A 26,110-nucleotide genomic window follows, 5' to 3' on the forward strand; every position below is an offset into this window, starting at 1 on the left:
GCCCTTTGGACTGCTGCTACAAGGCAGAAAAGGAGATTGTGAGGTCCCTTGTGGCATGGAAGATGGATGTGGGATCTGCAAGGAGCCAAGACGGCAGGCAGTAGATGCTTTGGCTGGTTCCGGGTAGGAAGAGGTAACCTGGGGTGCAAAGTGCCTTCCACAGCTCTGTGAGCATTCTCAGGGTGGGAGTGCTCAGCTCCACAACCTTCTGCCCAGAAAGCCAAGAAGCAGGAAAATGAGAGGCGGGGAAAGTTAGCTTGGTGCTCATTTTTAAAGTGATAGCTTGCAGTAAACACACCATGTGTTGGAGTGTCCAGTGACTTCTGACACTTGGTGGATGCTGGTAGTGAGTAGCAGGTTGTCCATCCCAGACATGGAACAGCATCTCTGCACGTATGTCTATATCTGTTCAGCATGTCGCTGAGGGCTGCCTGCCATCACACTTCAAAATTTTAAATTAGATCAGAAGTTAGTGCTCTGATGGTATTTAGAGGGGAATTTATCTTTTTTGGTCTAGCAAAAGCTAAAAGGATACAAGGCAGGCTTCCAACTTTCAAAAATGCATGAAATTCAGTGGTTTTATAGTGCTTTTAGAAAGGAATGGATTTGAAGCAGAGAAAGCCATTATATATCCCCCAGTTGTGTTCATTCCTCTAAACAATCATTAAAAACAGGCCAGGTTGGGGTTTTTTTTTAAGGGAATGCTTTAGCTCTTCTGTGTTATTAAGACTACTAATAGAGGCTGCTGCTGCTGTCTCCAGGAAAACAAACAAAGTGTTTTTTCAGCTCTTCCCTGAGTTTCTTATAACAAGTGCTGGTGATCAATTAGCTAGTTCATTAAAAAGTTACACATGATTTTATTGAGGCAAGCAATTCTGAATCAAAGAACCCAATTCGCAGATCTAGGTTGAAGCACATAATTGGCATGTATTTTAGAATTGCTGTTAAAGCTATAAAACAGATTTACTAGGGAAGGAATGGATCCAAAAACCCTAAAGGAAGGAATATGTTATTTGTGTGACTCAGTGTTACAAATGGACTCATTTAATACTAAAGTCTTATCTATATTAAAACAAAAATCTGAAATAAATGTAAACCTTCTTTGACTTAACTTCTTTAGCAAGAAGTTATCCTTCATCTGATTAAACAAAAATTACCTACAGGATTATTGCATTTCTTATGGCATTATTTTCATTACTGCTATCAAAGACATATTTTTATTAAGTTATTTAAATTTAGTTGAGAAGTTGCCAACATGTAAACTGTAAAACAGAATTGTAAATATGTTCACTATGTTGTTGAGATCCACTGTGACTGGGATTAAAGCCCCAGTTCTACAAACAGTTGTGCATGCAGGATTTAGTGGAGAACCTTACACACATGCAGGTAGGACATTCCTGAGCATTTGAAGGGTGAAAGAGAGCAAAGTGCATTATTCAAAGGATGTTTTAGAAACAGTGATATTTTTTTGAGTTTGCAAGCAGGCCAAATCTTGAAACTCGAGTAAAAGAGTTTGGGTTAGAAAACTTTATTTTTAAATACTTTGAAAAAGATGTTACTGGTGAGTTTTTGCAAGTTTTCTTTAAGAAAAAGAAGCACATCTTTGATTTTGAGCTGAGATGTATAAACAATCAAGTCTTAAATATATTAAAATGTGCATAGAAACTACATTCTGTTATAATTTTGCTTGCTTGCTTGACTGCCATAATGTAAAAGCTTCTGTAGCTGATATTGCTGTTGGACTTTGTGTGATGGCATTGAGGCATTTTTTTCAACTATTAGCCTTCCCGAGGGATCTTTTCAGTCAAAATGTTATGCACCAGCTCTTATTTGCGTGTAAGCCTATTGAATAGCATTCTTCTCCCTGCCAACTTGGCAGCAAGTTCTTGTGCTAATAAAAGAGGTTGCCCCAGATAGAGATCCCAGATGTGCCTGAACTACTTTTATTAGGACTACGGAGGCACTCAGTGTTTCCTTCTCACTGTTTTCAAAGAAGGTGTGGGCTTGCCTTCATAATTGCCCAAAGAATTGCATCACTAGAATTTTTTTCCTCAAATTGAACAAAATTTTATATGTGCTAGCACAGAAATACTGATGTTCAAAACAATGAATGCCTTTTGCCACAATACAAATGTTGATTTGACCCTACTGAATTCTGTGAGACAGGAGAAAATTGCTGTTTAACCTTGAGTTAAAAACTCCTTGGTTTGTTATCTCATATAAATGAGATTCAGTATCATGATCAGAATAAGTAACAATGGATGTTTCTCAAAACAGCAGTGTACCTGTGGCATGTGGTGTACTTGACTGTAATGTGAATTATTCCTTGAAACCATTGTGTAGAATTATTATTGTACCTAGTGATAAAACCAATATAGTGATTGCCTGATGTGAGGCTATTTTAGACTGGAATTACCAACAGCAATATTCTTTTTATTTTTTTAGTGCTATTTTGTAATAAGCAGTTTAAAAAGACGTTATGTTGCTAAAAATTAATCTAAATATCTCCATTCTGTTTACTTCAATGTGCCAGCTGCAGTTTTAAAACTGATAGAAATAGCATCCTCTAACTGAGATACTTAGTAAAATAATGGCATTTGTTAAACTCACTTTTGCTATCCATAAATCATAACTATAAGAGGTTTACAATCTTAAATCATAACCTTGATTTTCCTTTCAAGGCCACAAGCCTCATGTTGAAATTTTTATTGTTGTCAAACGTGAATAAAGGAAATAAGGTTTTAATTAGAATAATTCATTGCTTGCTTTTATTGTTCATCTTATTATTGAATTATGAAAAATGAATGGTGCTCTAATATCTTATCATGTCTCTGCTTGATTTTTATTGTAATTGTGTCAAATATAAAAAAGAGCAATACATGACAGTATTCCATTTCAGATTTTCGAAAGCAGGGTTTGATTCAAACACTCATATTAGTTTCAATGGGCTTTGGATCAGGCACAGGGTTAACAGCTTATTTTTCAAACAACTAGAAAGAGGTGTAAATGTCAAAGGTGATAGCTATACTGTGAGTTCCATAAACTACAAAAAAAGTTACTACTAAAGCTCTATTTTTCCTTGGTTTAACAGCTTCTATGAAAACAGTGTTAATAAGTGTATCAGGAACAGTATATAATAATGAATCAGAGACGTAAAAAAACCCCTTTAAAACTCCTTTTATATAATAATTGGAAAGTTAAAAGTGACTTAAAATCCCTGACTTCTCATGCTGTGATGTAAATTGTATTTTTTTTAGGTTCCAAATTCAAAGAGGGAAAACTGATCCAACCAGTTACAAGAGCCTGGGGGACTGTTTTAGGACTATTTTCCAACGAGAAGGGTAAGAGTATATGTTTTTAAAATTGTCAATTTTATGTGACCTTTCTTAATCACCCATTTTCCAGACATTAGATCCTCTTTATATTCCACTCTTTTCTTTTTCACAATTGCGAGAATTTGGCAAACGTACTCTTACATAACGAGCACAGTTTGAAAAGTCTTGATTAGTCTAAATTAGACTCACAATGCCAATTTTGGTTATTGTAATATGTTGACGAATGCACAGCTGTATAGAGATGCTGGTGCAAACCCTACTTCAGCGCTGGGAGCAGGCTGGCTGCATCAGTGTATTGCTGTAGCTTCATTCTTGTGTCTTCTTGTCCTGCTTTTCTGAACTAGCTCAGGCTGAGTGAATCACTTGTTTACAAGCTCTGATGAACTGGCATTCCCAGTTACCTGTGGTAGACAAGGTTTCCAGGACCTGTGTGAGCAAAATTCTACAGCTTTTCAGTTTGACAGAATATGGAAAAAAGAGTTATGGTCATTAGTTATTTGAATCGTACTGGCGTCATAAGGTACCACTGCTCTGAGCCTGAGCTCCTCTAAGGGACTGGGGTTCTGATCCAGAAAGGCATTTAAATATAGGCTTAATTTTATGAGCAGTCCGGTTAAAGCCAGTGAATGTAATGGGATCAATCATATGCTTAAAGTTAAGCCTGTTAGCCACAGGAGCTCTTTGGAAGCTAGCCTTTAATCAAGGTAACTCTAATTAGTAAATCCCAGCTTTGAGTAGCTGGCAGGCTTTCCATAAACTTTTTTAATACAATAGCAACCCAGGGTTTTTTTATCCATATATCACAGAAACAATTTGGTTGGAAAAGACCTCTGAGATCATCAAGTCTAAGCTAGAGATCATGAGTCCAACCCATATATTCACCAAAATTGAACTGTTCTTGTGTCTAGTGGCAAAGATACTGAGTATGGAGGCAGCATAGATGCAGTGAGGCAGACTTCTTGCATCCACAAGCTGTACTGGAAAAACAGAGGTGAGATGAGCAGTGAAAATTAGTAACTAGACCACTTTTCTTTCCTGCAGTGAGATTTAGTTAAGCTGTACTACATAAGTGCATCCATATAGAACCAGATGGTTTGAAATGAGGAAGTAGGGACATACAAAGAAGTTTCATTAAGGTGTCAAAAGAGGAAGTTTTCACAGCTGGCCTTATTAGTTGTAAATTCATTTTTGTTGAAAGAATAATGTTGTGTATTGTCACTACAATAGACATCAAGAAGCTTCAAAGCTAAAAAGATTCCACACAAATGATAATCTGTGCCTCCTGAGGTTTTCTGGGCTGAGTTTATGTTAACTTGTATTGCTTCTCGAAAGAAAACTATTGTAGTATCAATATTTACAATAATGTATAACTATTTTGAAGTAGAAAACTAGTTTCAATATTTAAGTCAGTGAGCAGGAAAACAGTATTTATCTCATCCCAACTCACTGGTATTTTTTGTATCAGGAGAAAGAGTCTAAATCAAGAGACAGCTTCCAAGTTAATTGATTATTGATTGGCTCTTTTCTTACAGAATCCTTGTGTACCGATACTGGAATTAAACCAGAATATTTTTAATGTTTGTATCAAGTCATGAATCTGTGAGCAGGAAAAAGAGGATGATAACATGAAAATATTATATATTTAAATCACAATTTAACAGTGGATTGCACAAAACTTCTGTTGGGCAAGAGCTAATGCTGAGTTGTACTTGTCTGTTTCAAAAGCAGTCAATACTTATCTAGCCAAAAAGCAAATTTCATGAATGCCTGTTTTTCTCCAGGAAGTTAGACAGAGGCAAAAGTTCACATTTAAACAGACATCAGTACTAAGCACTAGGAAAAAAATGAGATAAAAAATCTCAGATGAACTAAAATCTTAAATTTTGGATAAAAATAAGGAAAGAAATCAGTTAATCCTGAAAAACCTGTTTGACTCCATGAGTCTTCCATTCCTGTCTGCACAAGTTGTCCAGTTTTCTGGAGCATTGTGATTATGACAACTGTGAAGGAAGTGAGGGCGGAATGTGAATTATTGTAGTTTGTGGAAACCTTTAATCCTGATAACCCATTCCTTGTGTGACCACTAAAATATACAGAATAGAGCTCCAAGAAAGGGCTTCACGCTTAGATACCAAGCAAACAAAATCAGCTTATGAGGTGTTCAGGCTCAGGTGTGTAAATCTGTGAGGAGGGTATAAGAAACTCATTTATGCCCCATGTTTATTTCATACTGGCAATATGAAACACCACTGATGGTGTGTGACATTTTCTGAAAATATGTAAATATCTAAATCTATAAAGAATTTAGTCATAAACTAAAGTGAAAAGAACTAATCTAAACTAAAAAGTGTTTAGGTATCTTTCTCCAACACTCTGAATTCCCTTTTGTCATCTGTGATTTTATGTTAAATTGACTAAAAAAAAATCCTAACTAAATAAAGGAACACAGTAGGAAAAGAAGTGTGACTAATGGCCTGTCCCTGAAAATGTTTACATTTGGGAATATTGCTTATGCTTATTTGTAATTACATTTTTCAGTAGCAGCAACTACAGTAAGCCAGAATGTCAAAGCCCAGTTCAGACAAGACTCTTCATACTGCCTTAACTTTTGGACCTTGTTATGTTGAGGTTAAGTATGCAGAATAAGCCTAGGAAGTATCTATTTTTATGAACACATATGCAAATGTTTCATTTGCTGCAGTGGCTCTTACTGAAAATCAACCAGTATTATGTTACTACAGTATCACAGTAACAGTGTGGTGATTTCATGGAAAGCTTCTTCGTCACAAAAAACAGCAGAATTCTTTAACTACCCCTCTGATTTTGTCCTCATTACAAAGAAAAGGACAGAGGAAATAATTCAGTCTAACACTAATAGAACCCTGCCCATTGCAAAGAATCAGAATACTCCTTTATCTTTACACCTTTATCTTTACAAAACACTAGAAATCTTTTGACCAAAAAAAATAAAAAACCCCTCAGGAAAAAGTCCTACAAAAACTCCCTTCCCCCAAGCTTTGCATAACTCTTTAGCTGGAATTAAATTTTCTTCATGGGGAATTAAATTCTTCAAAGAAGGATCCATCCCTTGAAGTCTTATCTTACAAGAAAATGGGAGTCACAAAACATAAAATTTAATTGAGACTCACTAAACGAAGGCTCAGTCGAACAGAGCATTAAAGGTCACATAGCTTTCTTTTAAAAGGAGGCAGAACTATTAACTTCAGGGATTTTGTGAACTTGTTTTGGGAGCATCCAGTCACTACCAATTGCACAGGAGCTGCTATGGTGGAGATCCTCTCAGGTGATGAGCAACCTCTGCTCAGCTGGATTTGCTAGGAGCCATGCAGTAAAGGTTCTCTGGTTTCACTTATGAGATGATGCATGAATTGACAGATCTTTGACAGTGAGGTAAACCCACCAGGAGCATATCTGTTTATTGAGGAGTGACAGCTTTATAGCCAACATAAAAATAATCTGATGCTTACTGGGGAAAATGTTTGGAGACAGGATTAATTCAAACCATTAATAGAGAAAACTTTTCATTCTCTTTAGATCCTACAAACAAGAGGTTAGATTGTGTTAACTGAACAGTTTTTATATCATCATGATCTTTACTGCATTTGTATTCACTTGCTTTTTTTTTGACAGTGACTTTGGTTGGAATTTGAAATGTAAGAATAAACCAATGTTCTAGCTGAATGTATATGTTGTATCTATATTAAAGACACATGGTGTTGTGTCTCATATTAAGAATGGAAAATTATGCCCATCTGCACTGTCTTAATCTGCAGTTACAGCATTAAAATGATGGATGCTTTTATTTCAAGTCTGTAAGCAACTTTGTTCTTATAAACTTGGATTTTCATGGGCTCATAATTTTAACAGTAAATTTTCTGGGTTATAGTTGGTTTTTTTGGTAGGCACTCAGTCAAGAAACCTGTTACTTTCTTATTAATTTGTTAACTTGCCTGAAATAGGAAGGATATCAGTGTCCTGGATTCCAGTTTTAAAATTCAACACTTCAATAAGTTACAGTTTAAAGTGCTTGTTAGCCTTTCTTAGAACTAGATGGTCCTGGGAAAGTGCAAAACACAATTGTCAATCATTTGAGACTTCATTACTTCTGCTGAGTTATTTGATTATTTATGTTTAATTCGCTTTGGGAAGGAGCAATTATTTTCACATTTACACAGTCCAATAGCTTTATAATTATTCCTGTCTTGTTCTCAGCACCACCTTACCACTCTCTTGTTCCTATAATTGTCTGTATGACCACACCCCCGTTTTTTTTAATAAGCAGCACCCTGACTCATACGTTAATAGGATTAGGTTATAAAGCTGCACAAAACTTGTCAGCTATGGGTGGAGTATGTGGGAGAAAAGCCAAGACTAAGCAGGAGCTGGATGAGTGCAGAGTCATCAGCAAACATGCAGAAGCTGGAGGGCTCCTGGTTTATGTGATATCAGCGATCATGCATCAATTAAGGAATTTGCTAGCACTCTCCTTTGTCTTGCCTCTATCCATCAACTGTCTGTCATGGTAACAAGTGCTTGAGAGACTTGGCAGCAGTGCTCTTGAGGCCTGGCCCTCCCAGCTGCCTTCAGAAGACACTCTGCTGATGATAAATGCCACCAGGTCAGAGAAGGAGATTGGCAGAGCTGGCAGCCATGCAGGCGAGCACTAGCCTCTGGCACTCACCAGCATCATCACTGACCATTCCTGCTCTCAAATGAGAGTTGCACAAGGTACAAATTCTATCCTGCACCTGAAACCTTAAATGAAATTTCCAGCCAGGAGAGTGTGACGTGGTCAGTCATTCCAAAAATCCTTTTTCCCAGTGTGCATTTATAAAGGAGAGATTAATTTCCACTTACTGGAGGCATAAATTCTTGTGGTATTGAAAGACCAGACTTTAGGCTCTACTTTCAGTGCTCTGAGGCAAGCAGAAGTTGTAAAGATGGTATTTCCCACACACACACAGAGCTATCTGCCCCACTTCTTAGTTTCTTGTTAGCACTTCAGACCAGGAGGAACAGAAGTGAACTTGGACCCATGATTGCTTGGTATATTCAAGAATCTTATTTCTTAGTAGAGACTAAGACACCTAAGTAGACACCTACACTGACAGTTTCAGAGACTGTGATCTTGCAAACTGAAGGTACCTTTTCTCTTCTGCCTCCACTACAGGAGCAGTAACTTCCACCAGAGCACTGAAGAAAGTCTGCTAGCACTTGTACTTCAAGAGAAAAAAGTCTATACCTAGATCTGTCTCTCCTCTAGTCGTACTGGCCTGTCTCACACTTACAAACTCATAATACTTGTACAGCCTTGCTAAAGTGAGCCTGAAGATGCTAAAAAAAAAGCACTACACCAAGAAAATGTCTATCTGTAAATGTCCTGATGCATCCCCATAGTTCATAGTATATCGCTAATTTTTCTTCTTTTCGTCTGTCATGTTGTAGACTCTGTGGATCACATTATTCTACATTGGCATCTTCTTCCCATACTATTGTGTTTATTGCAGACTTCACTAAAAACCTGTAATGTAGAGTATCAGAAATAATTATCACATTCCTGTGTGAAATAATATAATCCAAAATGTAAATTCTCAATTTAGTTTTATAACAAGTTGTTGAATTGAGAACTCTAATTGAAATGGTAAAGGACAGTGTAGTGGCTTAAACTGTGAACCTGTGTGAAATCTGCTGGTTTTCATAAATAAAAATTAAAGTCTTAAGGCTGAATTTTTGAACCCTTGTTCTTGCTTAACATATCTTTAAAGAATAAATGCTCAGTGTTAGAAAAACTAGTATTTGTATATTTTCAGGGAGCATGAGCTTGCAAAATTTAGGTAGGGACATAGCAAGTTCTCATAGTACATAATTAAATTTATCAACTGTTTAATCAGTACATTTATTTTTTAACACAACACTCCTCAGCAAGTGCCCTCATGCCTGTGCATTTTGGAAGACAGGACCCACGGGACCCTGTGGAAATTGGTCTCACATATCTGCAGTGAAAAGAAAAATGATGCCTTAGCACAGACTAGGTGCTCCACAATCAAAGAATTTCAGAATTTCTTCTGGGTAATTAGCAAGAATTCCTTCTTCATAGTCCATGACATATATATGCAGAGTAATACATCTGCTTTCCCTAAAACTGTTCTTATGCCACTTACTCTCCCCCTGGTCTGCATAGACCTATGTGAAATATCTGTTCTTACTGTTTTCAGTTTCATTTCATTGTCTCTACTTTATTTGGACTTGTGTCTTAAAACCATCATTTTTAATCTTACTCTGAATGAGTGCTGAGCCTTATATTTAAATGATGGTATAGCCTTGAATAAAGTAATCATAAAGACTACTTTTTCAAAATTAAAGGAACGCATAAAATTTGACTGACAGACTTTCCCTGATAATTTACTTTAACATTTTTATTTATATTATACTCACAAGGTTTTAGATCAAATATGGCCACAAAGGAGACATCTTTTGTGTGTTTATATGAAGGTGATGTGCATTCTGCTTTCTTTTGTATATAACCAGTTCTTAATCCAGTGCCAACAATTCTAAGTGGCTGGATGCTTTAGCAACACTAGTGAGTCACAAAATAAAGATGATACTTGTTCTTTTAACCAATAGGTCTCAAAACACTTCACAGAAGAAGGAAGTACCATTATCTCAAACATACAGGTGGGGATGTTCATGTGTAAAGTGTCAGGGAGTCAAGTAGATCTGGACTGGAGCATGCACACAGGTGGTTCTCACAGAGCAGCCTGATACTGTGTTGCTTATTTGCCCCATGGTAGCATGTTAATACCAAAGCTCTGAGGAACATATGCATTGGACATAAAATTGCATTATTTGATACAGGTTTCTAGTTCAGAAATGGTCTGAAGACTTAATCAACAGCTCACTTTATGAAGTAGTTTTCTGAAGGCATACATGGATGTAGTGTCACGTTTAGGCTTGTAGCTGGATATCCTGAGTGCAAGGCTAGCTCCCTGCTCCATGGACGGGACTGTCTCCAGAGTCAGCAGTATTTACTGATGTTACTGTCATGAGGTTTTCATCATCCCATTCAGGCAGGAATTCTCTGCTCCTGACTGAAGGTTCCCTACCCCCATCTTCATATGTTAACACTTGAAAACATAAAAAATGGCTTTGGAATGTGAAAAACTTTGTGTGTGTAGCTGTCTGAAATACAGTGAAATTATAGTGGTGTAACTAAGGGTAGCATTTGACTAACCACATTTTTATTACTCACGGACACACATTTTACTTGCAAAATTTAATCTGGTATATATGGCAACGCAGTAAACCAGAACACTCTTTTAAAGAGAATCACTTCTGAGAATCGTGCTTTAAAGATGAAACACATGCTTATTTATTTCCCATAGGAACAAAACACAATAAAATCATGTAAACCTTAAAAGCATCTTAGAAGTAAACGGGCCAAACGTTAACTGGTGTTAATTGTTATCATTTGCTAAGGCCACTGGAGGTACACTCACATTGGGTGACTGATCTGCACTTTTTAAAGGTTCAAGTTGGGTTTTTTTTCCAGATATTTTCATAATCATATAGTTTTAACTGTAAAGATATGATTTCTTAAGTGTCTCTCTTTTCTAATACTATAACATAAATAGAACTCATTATAGCATTAATATTTATAGCAATAGCTCCCTAGATCAGATCACTCCATCTTAAGATGCTTATATTAAAGAAGTAAAAAGATACCTACAAGAATTGTTTGCAATCCATTTTAATCTATCTACTTGGAAGATCAATGGAACTAAATTTTTTAGTCCTTATTATTTTAACACTCAAGAATATTTGTCATTTTGCCACATTAGGTTCCTGATGGTTTCGAACATCATGTTTAAATAGATCAATGTAATAATTGTGCTTATAATAAACATTCTATTAAGTCTAGTGTGTGGAGAATACCATACTATGCTTTATCATCAAATTTGCTGAATGCATTTATGTTGTCTGAAAGTGAAGAACATGTCTGCCAAATTTGGTAGCCCAGGAAAATGGCCATGAGTTTCTCCTGCTTCAGTAACTGGTTCAGCATGAGACCCTGCAGTGTTTCACAGAGGTGAACTACTACGTCATTCCCTGGTGCTCCAAGCAGAGGTTTGATTGTCATCAGGGGCCCTGATGGTGACATTTCTGCCTGGCACCATTCACCTGGCAGGGCATGGTGCTGCCTCTGAGCCCTGAAACCTCCGTGCCTCGGAGCTGCTGAGCTGAGAGCCACCTAGAGTTAGAAAACTGGGAAGAGCTCATACACACTGTGCTGTACGTGCTGTCCTTCTCCACAGCTTCCTTGGCTCTCCTAGGGCTGTACAAAAATTTCAGCTAGTGAGAATCTTTCAGGCCAGGAATCAAGTCCCCTCAGAGTTTAGTCACAGCCAGGGCTGCATATCCCCTGAGCAAAGATTTCAGGAATTACTGTTAAATGCCTAATTAAGCTTAGTTAACTTTTGAATCATGCTGCTTTTTGGAGATCTGTCCCTAAAAACTTGCTTGTTCTGAAATGATATCTCTTTAGTGCCATTAAAGTCTTCAGAATTGAAACCTGTTTTTAAAATGTGAGAAACTGATTCAAGCCCTGATGGAGAGATGGAGCGGGGGGGCTGTCTCTCAAATCTGAGCTAGGGCAAGACTGTCATGCCCAGATACAGGCAGATAAAAAGACCTGAAATCTATCTGAAACCTCTTTCTTACCAAAGGAAACAGGTCTGAAATCTGATGATGACATCGTCAGTATTCAGCTGTAAGAATTAACTATTTATCAGTTATGTAAATCTAGCCATTGCATTTAACTTCTCATAAACACGGTAGTGGAGGCATCATGAGCTGCAAAATTAATTGCAGGTATGTGATGTGTTTCTTTAAAAGACAAGTGGTTATTTACTTCTCTCTAATTTGGGCTTCTGGTAGCTATTATTTGATAACCTTTTCTTTAAAATAAAAATTCCACCGTATCAAGGAAAAAAAACAGTGACCAGAGAACAGATAAATCATTTTTATGTCCTTAGAACAGCTGACTTCACACTTTTATTACATTGTTTGAAATAGCATCTTTTCATCTGGAAGGAATCAGTTTAAAATGTGATTGTCAACACAACAAAACCAGCTTTCTGTTTAAAATGGCTGCTCGTGAAGCTTAAACTACACTTCTGCCAGGATTTTCTTTACAGACTTTAGTTACTAGAACCAAGAGATTTTAGATGGGATGTTCACAGGAAATACCTGGCAGACAGCATAAAATGCAAAGTAAAGCATTTTTATTTTAGTTATAGAAAGCATGGCTGTGAAAATGAGCAACAGTGTTTTATGTCAAAAACTTTGTTTTTCAAATAAAAGTTTCTAAGTTGAAGTTTGAAGTGGATGAGAGAAAAAATTCTCATTAATTTTTTCATGTCCTGACCTAAGTAACCAAACAACTTACACTTAACATATTTCTTAGACTGTATCTCATACTTTTTTATAATGGTGCTATTATATCTCTGTCTAATCTGCATGTCTTTACCTTATTTAAATTAATTTCTTCACTGGCTACATCAGAAAACACAGCTTAGTCCCTTTTATGACAATCCTTTTAATTATTATTGTCCACAATTTTTTATTTATATGTAATTTAGATTGATTCGAACAACTAAAATTTTTACACCTCTAAAAATGCAGATCAAGATTCTATGCCAAATCAAGTACTTTATTCAGTGATAAACATTTTCACTTAAGAACTAACTGAGCTTTACATTATATACATTTGCTCATTATTTTATCTGTAAATTACAAAGATGTAGTAAGACTATGACAAGCTATTAGAATAGGTAGAATTTTTTGAGTACTCATAGTTTTCTTCTTCTCAGGGTAGGTTAACTATATATTACTTACAATAGCTTTAGTAACAATTTTGTATTATTAAAAGTGGAGGTATCTTCCATTTTTTTTTCCTAATAAATTACTTTGTTTTCTTTTTTAATGTTGGAAGTTAAAATAGCATTGTATGAGAAACTTCTAAAATGCATCTTTGTTAGGAAGGCAGTCTTTCCCTGACAGGCTTCTTTTTGTTGAACCATGGAGCTGCTGTTGGCAGCAGTAAGTGCCAGGTGGGCTGATCATTCATCCCTAACACTATCACCAGCCCCTCTTGTCTTTGCAATGTTCTTTACCCAAGTTCAATTCTTCCTGTGTATAATGCTTCACATTCTGAAAGAAATTTCGTAATCCAGATGTTGAGAATATCCATGCTTGACCATGGAGGAGAAAATATTCCTCCAAAACAGTGTGCCAAATCAAAATAAAAAGACAAAGTAAATAGCTATGAATATTTGACAGTTACATAGATTTTCCATGGAATGCGTCTTAAATAAAACAAGATAAAATGGAATTAGCATGGAGTATGGAAATATTTTAGAACAGTGTGTTTCTGTATAATGCTAACTCATAGTTCAGGGCACGTTGCATTCCATATGACTCAGAGAATCAAACTGTGAAAAATAAATATTTTATTTTGCTTGTTACGTTATGTTATGTTGTTATGTTATTGGCCTTGTCAAAGAAAATAAAATTCCAAATACATATGAGGTTGGGGTTTTTTTAGTTTTCATGTTCTTTGCTTATGCAACTTAAAGCATGCTGTGGTTCTTTACCCTATAAATATCAATACTAACTTTAAGGCGATAAAAATAGTTTCACTTAATTCCAAATATGTCTCCATCAAGCGTAGTGCATGTCTAGCACGCTGCATCTCCTTACAGGAATGCATGCACACAAGCACAGATAAACTGCACCATTGCATTCTGTCTATCCAGCGCAGAGAGCTGCTTTCACAGTGAGCCAGCAGGCACTTAGTAGTAAATTTCTGAAGTTTCCATGCAGCACTGGCTCCAGTTATGAATACAAGATCAATTCTGATACTTTTTTTATATAGCTTGCCTTCAGTGTTTGTCTATTTTTGTGTATTTTAGCTCTGCCTGAACTTGCATACATGCTGTTTTGTAGCTGTATCATATGCTGGGTGTCTCAAGTACAGAATGATTTTTTAGGGTTTATTTCATTCTGACAAGTGCAATTTTTCCGTGATAAATAAACACCTCTGCATCATAGGCATTAGGTAGCCAAACCCAATACATCTCTTTGCTGTTCTCTGTAGCAGTTAAACTCTATGGCTGGGATAAATGTTTGTACACTCCTGCTGCCTCCTAATCTAGATGGGGGCTCAGATTACTTACCATTAAAAGATTTCTTAATGAAATTCATTTTCTGACATTTGAATCCCACATAAACTAACTTTATATCCTGATTTAAGAAAAGTCTAATTTTGATAAATGTACCTTCTTTAATTTGCAAAACCCTTCTTGCAACAAAGTATATATTCCACTTATGTCTTACTTAAACTATTTTTCTGTATAAAATACTTCATCAAAAATGTCTTAGGTATTTTAAGAGCTGATTTTCTACACCACTTTTATTTGGAAATATCATCTGTCTTCTGTCTGATTTACCATTTATTATATAGGTAGTATATATTCTTTTGATTGCCACTGTGATTTAGGGGACTAAATCTGGCTTAAATTTGTGGATAAAAGTGAATTACTAGCTAGTTAGCATTTCAAATTTTATTTTAAAATATTCTCACATATATGCCTTTGTGTTTGAAAACACAAAATAGTATACTTGCCTAATATTTGGATTTCCTTATACTTATTGGGTCACAGCATATTAAAGTACTTCATCTCATTTTTTTCATACTTTCTTAATAAATGGGTAATTTAATTTAAGTATCAAATTAACTTAGGTTTTCTTTAAGAAGTATGTAAAAGGGCAAACCAAAACTTTCAGTTGCATTTTAAAACCACCTGTGCAAATTAAATACGTTGTCACTATTTTGGGAATAATAAAATTTCTCTGACCACTCATGTTAATAGTTGCAAGTAATTAATAATTTTTCAAAGCTGTAATATAACAAGAAAAATAACAGTGTATTTTTGTACAAATAACAATTTTCTTAGACTTTCTTCAAAATTTTGTAATATTAATTTTACCTAGGGTTACATAAAAAAAAAGGGGGAAAATTTATTTAGTATGTTCCTGAGAACAATTGTATTTGTGTAAAAGGTGAAAAATTGGCTAGTGAGCAGTTTAATATAGGGAAAGTTGCAAAATGCAAGGAATCAGTGGCAAGAAAGTTTTCTCAGCATCCTGTTTGGGAAAATGCAGTTTTTAAAGTAGGTCTTTCTAAGTTACTGTGAGGGAATGCTTGGAATTTTGTCTTTCTACCGAAAAGGATTGGTTTTCCCTTGATTGTCATCAGTTTGCTGGGTTGTCCTGCTATTTAAGCTATTAAAGACTGGTGTGCTGCTTGGTCTCAGGTGATCCATAAAAAGGAATGAAGCCTTGGGAAGGTAAACCATCACCAGACTGGTTCGGTGTATCAGCCTTCCATGACGGAAGCTCTTTGTTGAGAATTGTTGGCAATTCCAGCAGTTTCCAACCGAAGATAAGAGCCAGCGTTCTCAGATAATGCCCTCGATCACACACCTGATGACAGACTCCTGCATGCAAGTTTTTTCAGGTGCTATGTTTGCTCAGTAATCCTTCAGTGCCAATCTTTTCTAAATGGTGAGCAGGTCCCGTCAGTAATGGACATCAGCCATTAGGCTTGTAATATTTGTCATGGATCGGGTTACAGCTTTGTTACTGCAGTGTGATGAATGGATGCTGTTATGCTCAAAGAAAATAAGTGCTATAAATTTAGCAGTCACTACTAAATGAGTTGTTACTTTAGGGGCCTGATTCGCATCCTTCAGAAGTCAGTGGAAACTATTCTGTCGGCTAAAGCCTTTATATCAGGCCTTCAATTTTCTTTCTCTTTTAAGGAACACAACCCAGGGCTGCCATTTAAATACAGTTCCTCCTTACTTACTATATGCAAGTTTACACCTAAACAGTAATTTTAGTGGAACTCTTACTTTATCTATGTCTTATTGTTGATTTTCTGTGTAAATGTTTTGATTAAATGTGGAGGCATAGAGTTGACCACAGAACTTGACAGATCACTCATGAGCTAATCAGAAATGAGATTGAAGGGTTCAAAAATTCACACAATATTTCTTACAGATTTTTTTTTCAGGATCCCAGTAATTCCTACACCACATTTTGAAGTCTGTGCTCTGATTTTATGCTTTCTTTGCTTGTTGGCATTATTCTGGAAGCTACTCTGAATGAAGATGGAGTTAAAAAATTATCAGGGACCATAGAATCTGTCTGTGGCCAAAGTCTGAATTGTGTTTTATGTTTTATGCAAATTTTTAGGGAAGTTCAGATAGTACCTAAAGAAATTCTAATTTATTAAAATAATTTCTGGTGACATGAAGATGATGAATTTCCTTTTTATATTCCAAGATATAGGAATATAGGTATACCTAATACATATGAAAAGCAAGGCACTGTTTTAAGGTGTAAGCCATAGAAGTATTACCCTTTGTTTGTTACCAGCCTTGTGTGGACAACAGTTTAAGCTGTGTAGGGGCTACTAAAATATTGCTTCTACCCACATTCTTAAAAATTCTGCATAACTGTTTAGTTACTAGCTAGAATGTTTGCTATAGCAACTCCAATTCCAAGTGACCTAATAGATATCCTACTTCTGGGAGATAGACTATCATCTTACCATAAGATATGTGGTAGTATGTGCTGCTTAAATGTTTATGCTTATTTTTAACTTGTAAGTAATCCCTTCAAGCTCAACCTGTAGCTGCTGTACAGACCTCATTTTCATACTCTAGCTAGTGGCAGTATTATATAAATATTTACTCCTTCCCAAAGCTTTGTAAATGCTAGTGCCCTCCTTTGTGCTATCAGTGAGATTACCTAAATCAGATATAAAAAGAAAAATGAGTATACATGTGCAAAAAAAATGTAGGAAGAGACATTTCAGTGTATTTCTAGAATAGTAGAAATACACTGACAATTGTATAGCTTGGTGTGTTAAAGCTGAGAGACTTCCTACATGAAATGCATTCTTGGAGGATATTTGATATAGAAGGGATCTGGAGAACTGTGGTAGTAAGAGGAGCAAAAGAGAAGGAAAGAATTCCATACCAAAAGATGACACAAATGTATTCTTCTTGCTTTATGTAAGCAATAGTATTTGGTTTTCACTAGAGGGCAAATTTGAATGCAGACTGCTTAAAGTGTGCAGATCCTGGTTCTTATTGCTTCGACTATACAAATGCTCAAAAATTCTATTTTACAAAAAAAAAAAGTAAATCCAGGATCTTTGAGCAGTATAATCTGCTGCTACTTGCCTGCTCTTCAGAACCTTCTTTGATTCCTTCTGTGCCAGGTAAGTAATTTCATTCAAAATGAAGCTCACATTTCCTTCCAGAGCAGAGCAGAGAATGTAAATTTGCTTCTGTCCTGCTGGGTGATCATTATATATAGTCTACAGTGCCGTAGGCTCTATATAAACAGTTCACCTTTTCCACATTCATTAGTGACCTGCAAATTTACAGATTGTTTACCAAGTCCTTTTGCACTAACTTTCTAAGGTTTTTCTGGCATATTACCTAAGCCTGTGTTTAAGACAACATATTAAATTACACACTTCTTAATTTTACAATTGCCCTAAGTTTTAAGATATCCAGCAAGAGAAGCAGAATTTAGACACCTGTAATTCTGTCATGTAAATTATATGCATGGATTGTGGCAACAGATGTCCAACTGGCATTTCTACAAGTCTACATGGCAATTGTATAAAATTTGAATTCAGAGAAAACTGTAGAAAGTTTCTAAAATATATGGATTAGTCATTATCTATTATTCTATTCTTCTGAATTTTTTTTAATTGCAGTACTTTTCATTTGTGAAATCTTGATAGAGTTTTCATTGTCATAGGAAAAGTTCCAGATAGCAGTGGTGAAATGTGAGGATGCCTGATAGCATTCCAACTAGCCTTGGATGTCTACATTTCCTACCTTAACTGATGCATGACCAAAGCTTCTGCTTCTGTGATTCATATGAGACCACGTTATAAACACCTGTGAATAGACATTCTCTCACAGGAAGAAGTTAATTAAAAAGTGCTTATATATGTGTAGCTAGAACAGAAACATCTAAATGACACTGCTTGCCCATCACTGAAAAACAGCTGAACTAAGAATTCTGTTAGCCCTCAGGGTTTGCTACTGACTTCATATGTTTGCTTGACAGTATTTCATCAGAAAAGAAACTAAACTAAGCACCTATTTGTGTTTAGCAGAACTTTGTAATAACCCTTAAAAGTGTGGGACAAAATCTGCTTTGTCCTTAGAGCCAGCCACAAATCTTGCTTAGCAGCCTACAAGGATCATCATCCTACCCAGAGGACACTTAAACAACGAAGGTAACCAGAGTGCTGCAGAGAGGAAGATGTGGTCAGAGCACCACCATGTGTGTCCACAGGTGTCCAGGAAGTCCTGCCAGGACAGACCCTGAGACAAAGGGCAACGTGTGGCAACTTAGAGTGTGGGCAAGGCACCACGACTGGGAAAATGAAAGAACAGCTACTTTAAAGCTTTGGTATGAATTGCTTATGTATAAAGCTGCTTATAAAACCAGTCCTGCCCAAATACATTTCACTTAAACCAGAAAATGTGTTCCAATAGTTCTAGTGCTCTGAAAACTAATGCATGGTTCCATGAACAAACGATAAGCTACTATTTTTCCAAATTGTGATTTTTCTCTCAGTTGAAAAAAACAGAATTAACACAAATTAAACCCTTCTTTTTGGGCCATACTAGAAAGCTTAGATTTGATACTGATGAGACAAAAAAACCCGAATCCATGTCCAGATAAAGATATTATCCCCTAAACCTAAAGCTTTTACTGTAAGAAAGGTCATGCAGTTGCCAGGTGGAGACAACTGGTAGGCTCAATCAATCAACTTCTAAGCATTTCCAGATCATGTCTGAAACACACCCATGTGATTGGGCTCCTCATAAAGTACAGTTTTGTCTGCTACCTTTTCAGAAATAATAGCCTCTGAAAAATATTTTCCTTCATACAGTGGCTTGCAGGGCTTGCCCAGGAACTCAAGATTCTTACTCCTTCCGAACACAGGGGAATCCAGACCATTAAGTCCCACTTTCTGGAGTATGGTCTAACCACCATTTTAAAGACAATAAGAGGTGGGAAATTAAAGCTTTTGTAGCTGCAGTCAAGTGGCTGCTCTGCAGACTATATCTGAGTCTTGTAGTACCCCATGCTGGGAAGTGTATTCTTTGCTGCACCATCTCTGCTTGTGAAACCCAGTTCTCCCCTGCTAGTGGGAATTAGCTCTGTTGGCTTGACCATCTGGAGTTTCATCCAGTTTCTCAACCAGCATAGTAACACATCAGGTGCCTGGGGTTACACAGCATCCTGAACAAGAACCACCAACCTCCCTGGGAAGAAGCCTGGTCTAACCACACTAACTTGCTTATATTTGTGTTTCATTATTGAAAAAAGAGACTTCATACATGTCCGGTAAGAGTGTGATCATGAGTGGCTAGAGTTCTCACTGTAAAAGTATTCAATTTATGGGGGAAAAAAGAATATAAAAAACATTTCTTTAATTGTTTATTTATGCATTTTTCACTGGAAGCTAATCACAATTTCTTTCCAAGTTTTCTTTCTGAGTTTTATTTATTTAGCCGTAGAGTTTTGTTAAGCATCCAGATTTTGAACCAGGTATTTAACTTAGACACAGGGGTGACAATATCAGTTACAGAGGGATAACTGGAATTTTACCCTAAGACTATTGAAAGAAAATAAAAGAGATTGCTGCTTCCTGTGGAAAGGGGAGTTATGCACAAAAGTGAAATTTTGGGAGCTGGTAACAAATGACGACTGAGGACCAGCTTCACTTAAAAGCCAATACAATATTTATAAAAATTTCATTCCATTATTAACTACACTAAAGTACTATTTTTGTTCATAATTAAATATATACTCTTTTAATAAATGCAGCTAGTATTGTTCTTCCTGATCTAGTTCTGTAATGTCATTATGTTGCCATGGTGACATTCTTCCCACTGAAGAAATGCCTATTTTACTGTAAAGAGATCAACTATCGCTTACAGAATTATGAACCGCACATTCTTCTGATTAGTCATTCTTAAGACAGGGTGCTCTGAACAGACACCACAAGGATATCCAATAGATACAGCTTTTCATTCACATTCCTTCTAAAATCCATGAAAAAAAAAATTCTTTAAATATTCCTGGTAGTCTAGGAGTATATCACTGTAAAACTCACGGACTTCAACAAATGGAATAGAAAGAGTCCTGAGGTCACACCTGAAACAGAATTTTAGAGAGTAACATATTGCATTACAACATGAGTCACGAGGCCAGCTGTGTTTATATATATTGTGCAATTAAAAGTTGGTGATCTTTCTCCTGATAACAATGGGGTATGCTGTACTCTGAACTCATGAGTCACATGGACAAAAATCCACTGTTTGGCCATTATCCAAAAATGACAATGACAAGTACATAAGCAAGTGGTGATTTGTCTTGCTCATTTTGTGGAAGATTCTTTTTCTTTTTTTGAGTTCTGTTTTTTTACAAAGTAATACAAATGTTGGGCAATAATCAAGCATAGAGAGCTGACTGTAGTAATATAGCATTGATGGACTGGAAACCAGATGGTCTGTCAGATAATGAAGTATTATCTGGCAAGGGATTGTTCCTGAAAGCCAACATCCTCACCTATTTAGCACTATGTCGACATATCGGTTACCACATTCATGAGGTGGTATGTGTTGTACTTTAGAAGCCATACCTGGAAGAGGCTTTTTAATTCAAAATTACTGCCTGATGAGAGGGTAGAGGCGCCATTATTGTAGCACAGCTGGAGGAGTATAATACCCAGCAAGATGTGAACCATACAACAAAACTCAAGTTAAAGAGGAAAACATGATAGACTACATCCTGATTTCTGTCTAACCAAAGCCATGGTTCATGGATGCTTTAAACCAGCTCTGCCACCGGAAGAAGAAGTGGTGTATTCTGTGTGCCCAGAGTTCCTGCTTTTGTGCCACACTCACCTTTGTGCCCCCACATGCCCTTCTGCACCTGGTCTGGAGTCTTGGATGTTGGAGAAATGATTGGGTTAATATTAACCTGGCCACTTAAAAAAGAAATGTGTTGGTAATCCAGAAAGGTTCCCCCTGGCTAGGTCATCATGTCACACACAGATCTTTTGCCAGCAGAATGGACAGGCTATTGTGTGAGCAGGACAGAGAGACTGGGAAAGTAAAATGAGGGAGATGGGATTATTTCTTCCTTCACAGCAGTGCTGGTTTATCCCAAATGTGTGTGAAACCAGAATTCAAGCATAGCCAGAACTGATGAAGGTAAATATGGTAAATTTTAATTGTTGTAGCTGCCATCTGGGAAGATAGAGCAGAGAAGACAATAGGCAAGGGCAGCTGGCTGGAGGGCTGGTGGGGGCAGTGCCCAGGGTTTGGAGATACTCCCTGGACACCAAAATGTCTCACTGTGGCTGGGATTATAAAATAAAGTGGAGTGCAAAATGAAGAAAAACAACATGAACTAGATTAAATGATTCATTTGAAAGATGGCAGAGAATTGGTAAGTCTGTTATCAGTAAGACTGTAGCTTACAACTTTGGCTTTAATTCCACAAGCCATTTTCGCTACCTTCAAGACTGCTAAATTGAAAACCAGCTGACCATGTGTTATTACCTCTTTAATATTTTCATAAACCATTTTCTGTCATCACAACTAGGAAGTCCTTTTTCCCGTAAGGAAGAAAAGTGGGACATGTTACTATTGATGGAAAGAAAATAATTATCATATAATCTCTTGAGATATGCAATAAATGATAACTATTCTTTAGGAGTATAAACATTCTCCTATCATTGTTGGCATTATTCATTTAAAACACCTAGAAAATAATTTACTTAGATAATATAAATCAGATAAAAGGGCTTCACCTTCTGTGATTTTAGTGCTGTAATATTCAATACTGATTACATAAATAATTTCTTGAAAAAGCCTGTCTCAATCAGCAAACCAATATACCAAATGGAGCTTCAAATGACCTAAATTGGATTTGTAGAATCACAGCCCAGTTATCTTTGCGGGGTGACTTTTCTGGCAGTTAGGTGAATTTTCTGCCTGCCAGGAGGAATTCAGAATATCCCTGAAGTGAAACTAATACTTTCACATACTTTAAATATGCATACTGAACTATCATCAGTTAATGTCTCAGTGTTTCTCAAGCTTGGTTTGGGAAGGCTTCAAAGTCATCGTTATCTCCAGAATTAAATGTATAATTCATCCCAGGCCTATCCCTTTAGAATCAGTATTGTGTTTTATTCCCTGTGAACACTTAATGAAGTTGGCAATTGTTTCAATAGACACAAAAACTGGTGAGGCAGTAAGTGAGAACAGATTATTGTTTTAGAATTACACCCAATTTCATGGTCACTGTGCAACTAAAGGCATTTTCATATGGCCAAATACAAAGTAAATCGAGTGGATATCAAAATTGAAATTATACTTACTATATCAACAATGCAGACAGCATTGTCTTAGGAAGCAGTAACACTGAAAAAATTAATTGTTAAAGATAGTTACATAACATGAACTCATAGAACTGTACCGTGGCAAAAAGGATCATGCAATCCTAAAGCATACACAACCAAGGCATGGTAAGGAAGTACAGAAGTTTGCCTTGCTATATAAATTTGGTAACACAACTGATAAAATACTGAATTAAATCAACATGTTAAAGAAAAATATTGAGGAAATATGAAGAAGTTAGAGAAGTCCACAAAACTGTACCAGGAGGAAGATAAATCTTGTGTCATAAAAATTGAGGGACTAAGTTTTTCTGGTTGTGAAAGAGAATATTGAAAAGTTACTTGATTGCTATGGATAGATATATTTTTCACCTACAAAGTTTTCTGACATCTAGGAGCTCATGGATGTTCAGCTATGCTCACCACAGCCAGTACGTAGAATCTGATGTTAAGCAAGTGCAGCCTTCAAACACAGCTTTCACTGAATGCAGAAAAACACTGCAACAATTGTCTGGAGGACTTCTGCTGGAAGGCCATTGCTTAAGTCTTTACAAATATTTAATGTAGTTTCTAGGTGAAAACTTGTATGAGTAAATGATGTATCCTAAGGGGTTGCTTCTGAGTTTGCAGTCTAGTCTCATAACTCATTCCCTGTCTTGTATTAAGCTTTGAGTACAGGAAATCTTGCACTGCCTTGAACCTACCATAACACTTGGACATTTGCATTATAGTAATGACTGTACTTACATCATGCTTCAGAGCTTCAGCAAGTCACTGTCAGGGATCAAGAGGGATTATTTTTTCTTAATGCACAATTGACTAGAAGCATGATAGAGAGGGGGTTTTTCCTTCCTTTTAAGCATGATTGGATACAGATGAAGATGTGATAGCATGGATTAGTCTTCTGACATAAAAAGGAAATCCATTTGGGGAGAGGGGGATTGGTTTATGGTTGGAGGCTCAGAGTCTTACCTATTTACATTTTGGGGGGAAGGAAAGAATTTCTGCCTCAGTCTGGTAAGGAATATCATAGGTTTCCTGTTCCAGGCATCGTCTCTGGCTCGCTCTGGCTCTTCTCTGCATTCCACCTAGACTGCTGCTCATATTCCCTGTCTTCAAGACCAATGTTGTGTTTAATCTGTATGAGAACAAATACAGCAAAGTGAAAGGGGTTTTTATCCCTATTGAGCATACCTTCAGTCACCCTGAAAAGAATTTCAAACCATAAATGCTCCTGTTACACATCCATCACAGGTATAACATTTTAGCTTCTTCTGCTCTTGTCCTGACATCTCCCCCTTCCTTCCCTTCCTTCCCTTCCTTCCCTTCCTTCCCTTCCTTCCCTTCCTTCCCTTCCATCTTTACTATAATTCTTAAGAAATTAGGATTTTGTTCAGATTAGGAATTAGGCTGAGATGTAGATGATATTTTACTTTGCCAGTCCAAGCACATACAACACGAACTGCTCAGTCACTCAGCAAGTAACAAAACAGAGTTTACTCCTCTGGTGCTTTAATCAGTGATGTGTTACACTACTGGAAAGAAACCTGGTGTTAGGATTTTCTTTTTGTTTGGTTGGTTGGGGTTGTTTTTTTCTTTTTTTTGTCTTGCAAGCAAAGTTTTGGATCAAGTCCAGGCAATTGTAACATACTGATTTTATCCTAACCAGTTGGCACAAGTACTTCAGGATCTGGGGAGTAAGAAACTATTTCTTCCAGAACATTCATTCTCACAGGCCTTTTGCTATAACAAGTTCTGTTCTATCTTTTTAAAATGAATAACTGAAACTTAGATTATAACTAAATGTTAAAATATTTTTAACACAAAAGTTGACTGTGCACAAGTGGCAGATGTATGATATTTTTAATCTCGATTTTTACCTTAAAAGACAAGAACTAATGATATACTGTGCCTGGTCCTTTGTCACAAAACTCTTTTGCTCAACTTCTCTTCAACTCCTCAGGCCTAGGCCTTGTTTGCAGTTCCCAACATTTTCAGTGACTAGGCCAGTTTCACATTGCATCAGTTCACCCACTTCCAAGAAAATGTTTCCAAAGGCTGTGTGTACTTCTGAAAACATGAAGACTGAGGCACCAGTGTTTTCTTTAATAACTGATGAAAATAAAATGTTAGTGATTAGAATCTGTGTGGTTTTACCTGATTTGGACATATCCCACAGAAGTTTAAAAAACAAAACTAAACAAAACAACCTAAAAGATCATCCATTACCAGCGGGTAACTTCCTGGACACCAAAATGTAAAACGTCCAAGAAAATTCTGCAGCTCCTCACAATTCTCTGTGTGTGGAACTGTGCACAGCTACAGATGTTTCCACTGCCACAGAATTCACTAAAAACTGCCAGGGAATTTGGCCCAGATGTGCTATAGAATTACAATGACCCTGGTTACAGTGAAACTTTAAGCAGCAAACACCAGATGTCCAGTAAAATGGTTAAAAATGAGATCCAAAGCTTTTTTTTTTTTACCACATCATCACAAACAAATATGGAGTGAATAAGCTGAAAATCTAAAGTAGTACTTTATTATTTGTCATCTCTAAGGTGATTCTATGTGCTTGACTTGCTGTGATATAGTGCCACTGGAATATAATGTCTTGTAGGAAAGCTGCATTCCCAGAGGCTTAAATAACTTTGAAAAATGAATTAATTAGACAGGTATATACATTAAACTTAATACAAGGTTATATTTTTCTCCTTAGCTCCTTTCTCTACTCATTTTGCTTGAAAAGTGATTGTGGCTGTGTGTGTGCTGTGCTGCTGCCTTATGACAGCTTGCCTTCAGCCAGGATAAATGCACTGCTGTTAGTGCCAGCTAATGTAGTTCTGCTTTAGCTCAAATGGTAGCAGACTCGAGCTGCAGTACCAGGGCTCCATGCACTGCTTCATTGTGTCTCTGTATACGTGGTAAATGTATTTTTCCTACTAAGTACAAGTATTCATTACATTATGAGGCACTGCTTTATACTTTGTGGTTTCTAAGGGGTCCATGTAGGGCAGACCCTGGAGACGATGGAAAGCATTGCATTTCTCTTTCTACTCTATTGATTATTTATGATTTTTTATGTCCCCAAGTGTAAGTTTTAAACATTCATTATCAGAACATACTTTAGCCATTTTTAAGTGTCTCTAAACCAAAAAACATTTCTGTTATGAATCCT

The 26,110-nt window shown here is 36.5% G+C and overlaps 1 protein-coding gene across 4 annotated transcripts in view; it reads left to right on the forward strand.

Moving 5' to 3' along the window:
- The window catches only part of SLC25A21 (solute carrier family 25 member 21), a 246,493-nt gene that overhangs the window by 175,055 nt on the left and 45,328 nt on the right, over window positions 1–26,110 (forward strand). For 3 of the 4 annotated variants that reach the window (XM_048306220.1, XM_048306221.1, XM_048306219.1), the window contains exon 3: window positions 3,258–3,341. In XM_048306220.1, the coding sequence (XP_048162177.1) occupies window positions 3,258–3,341 (84 nt within the window). Of the gene's footprint in view, window positions 1–3,257; window positions 3,342–26,110 lie in introns of those variants that run through there. The other variant, XM_048306222.1, reaches the window with a different exon arrangement.

The sequence above is a fragment of the Corvus hawaiiensis genome, chromosome 6 (genome assembly GCF_020740725.1).
Source record: "Corvus hawaiiensis isolate bCorHaw1 chromosome 6, bCorHaw1.pri.cur, whole genome shotgun sequence".
NCBI classification, from domain to species: domain Eukaryota; kingdom Metazoa; phylum Chordata; class Aves; order Passeriformes; family Corvidae; genus Corvus; species Corvus hawaiiensis.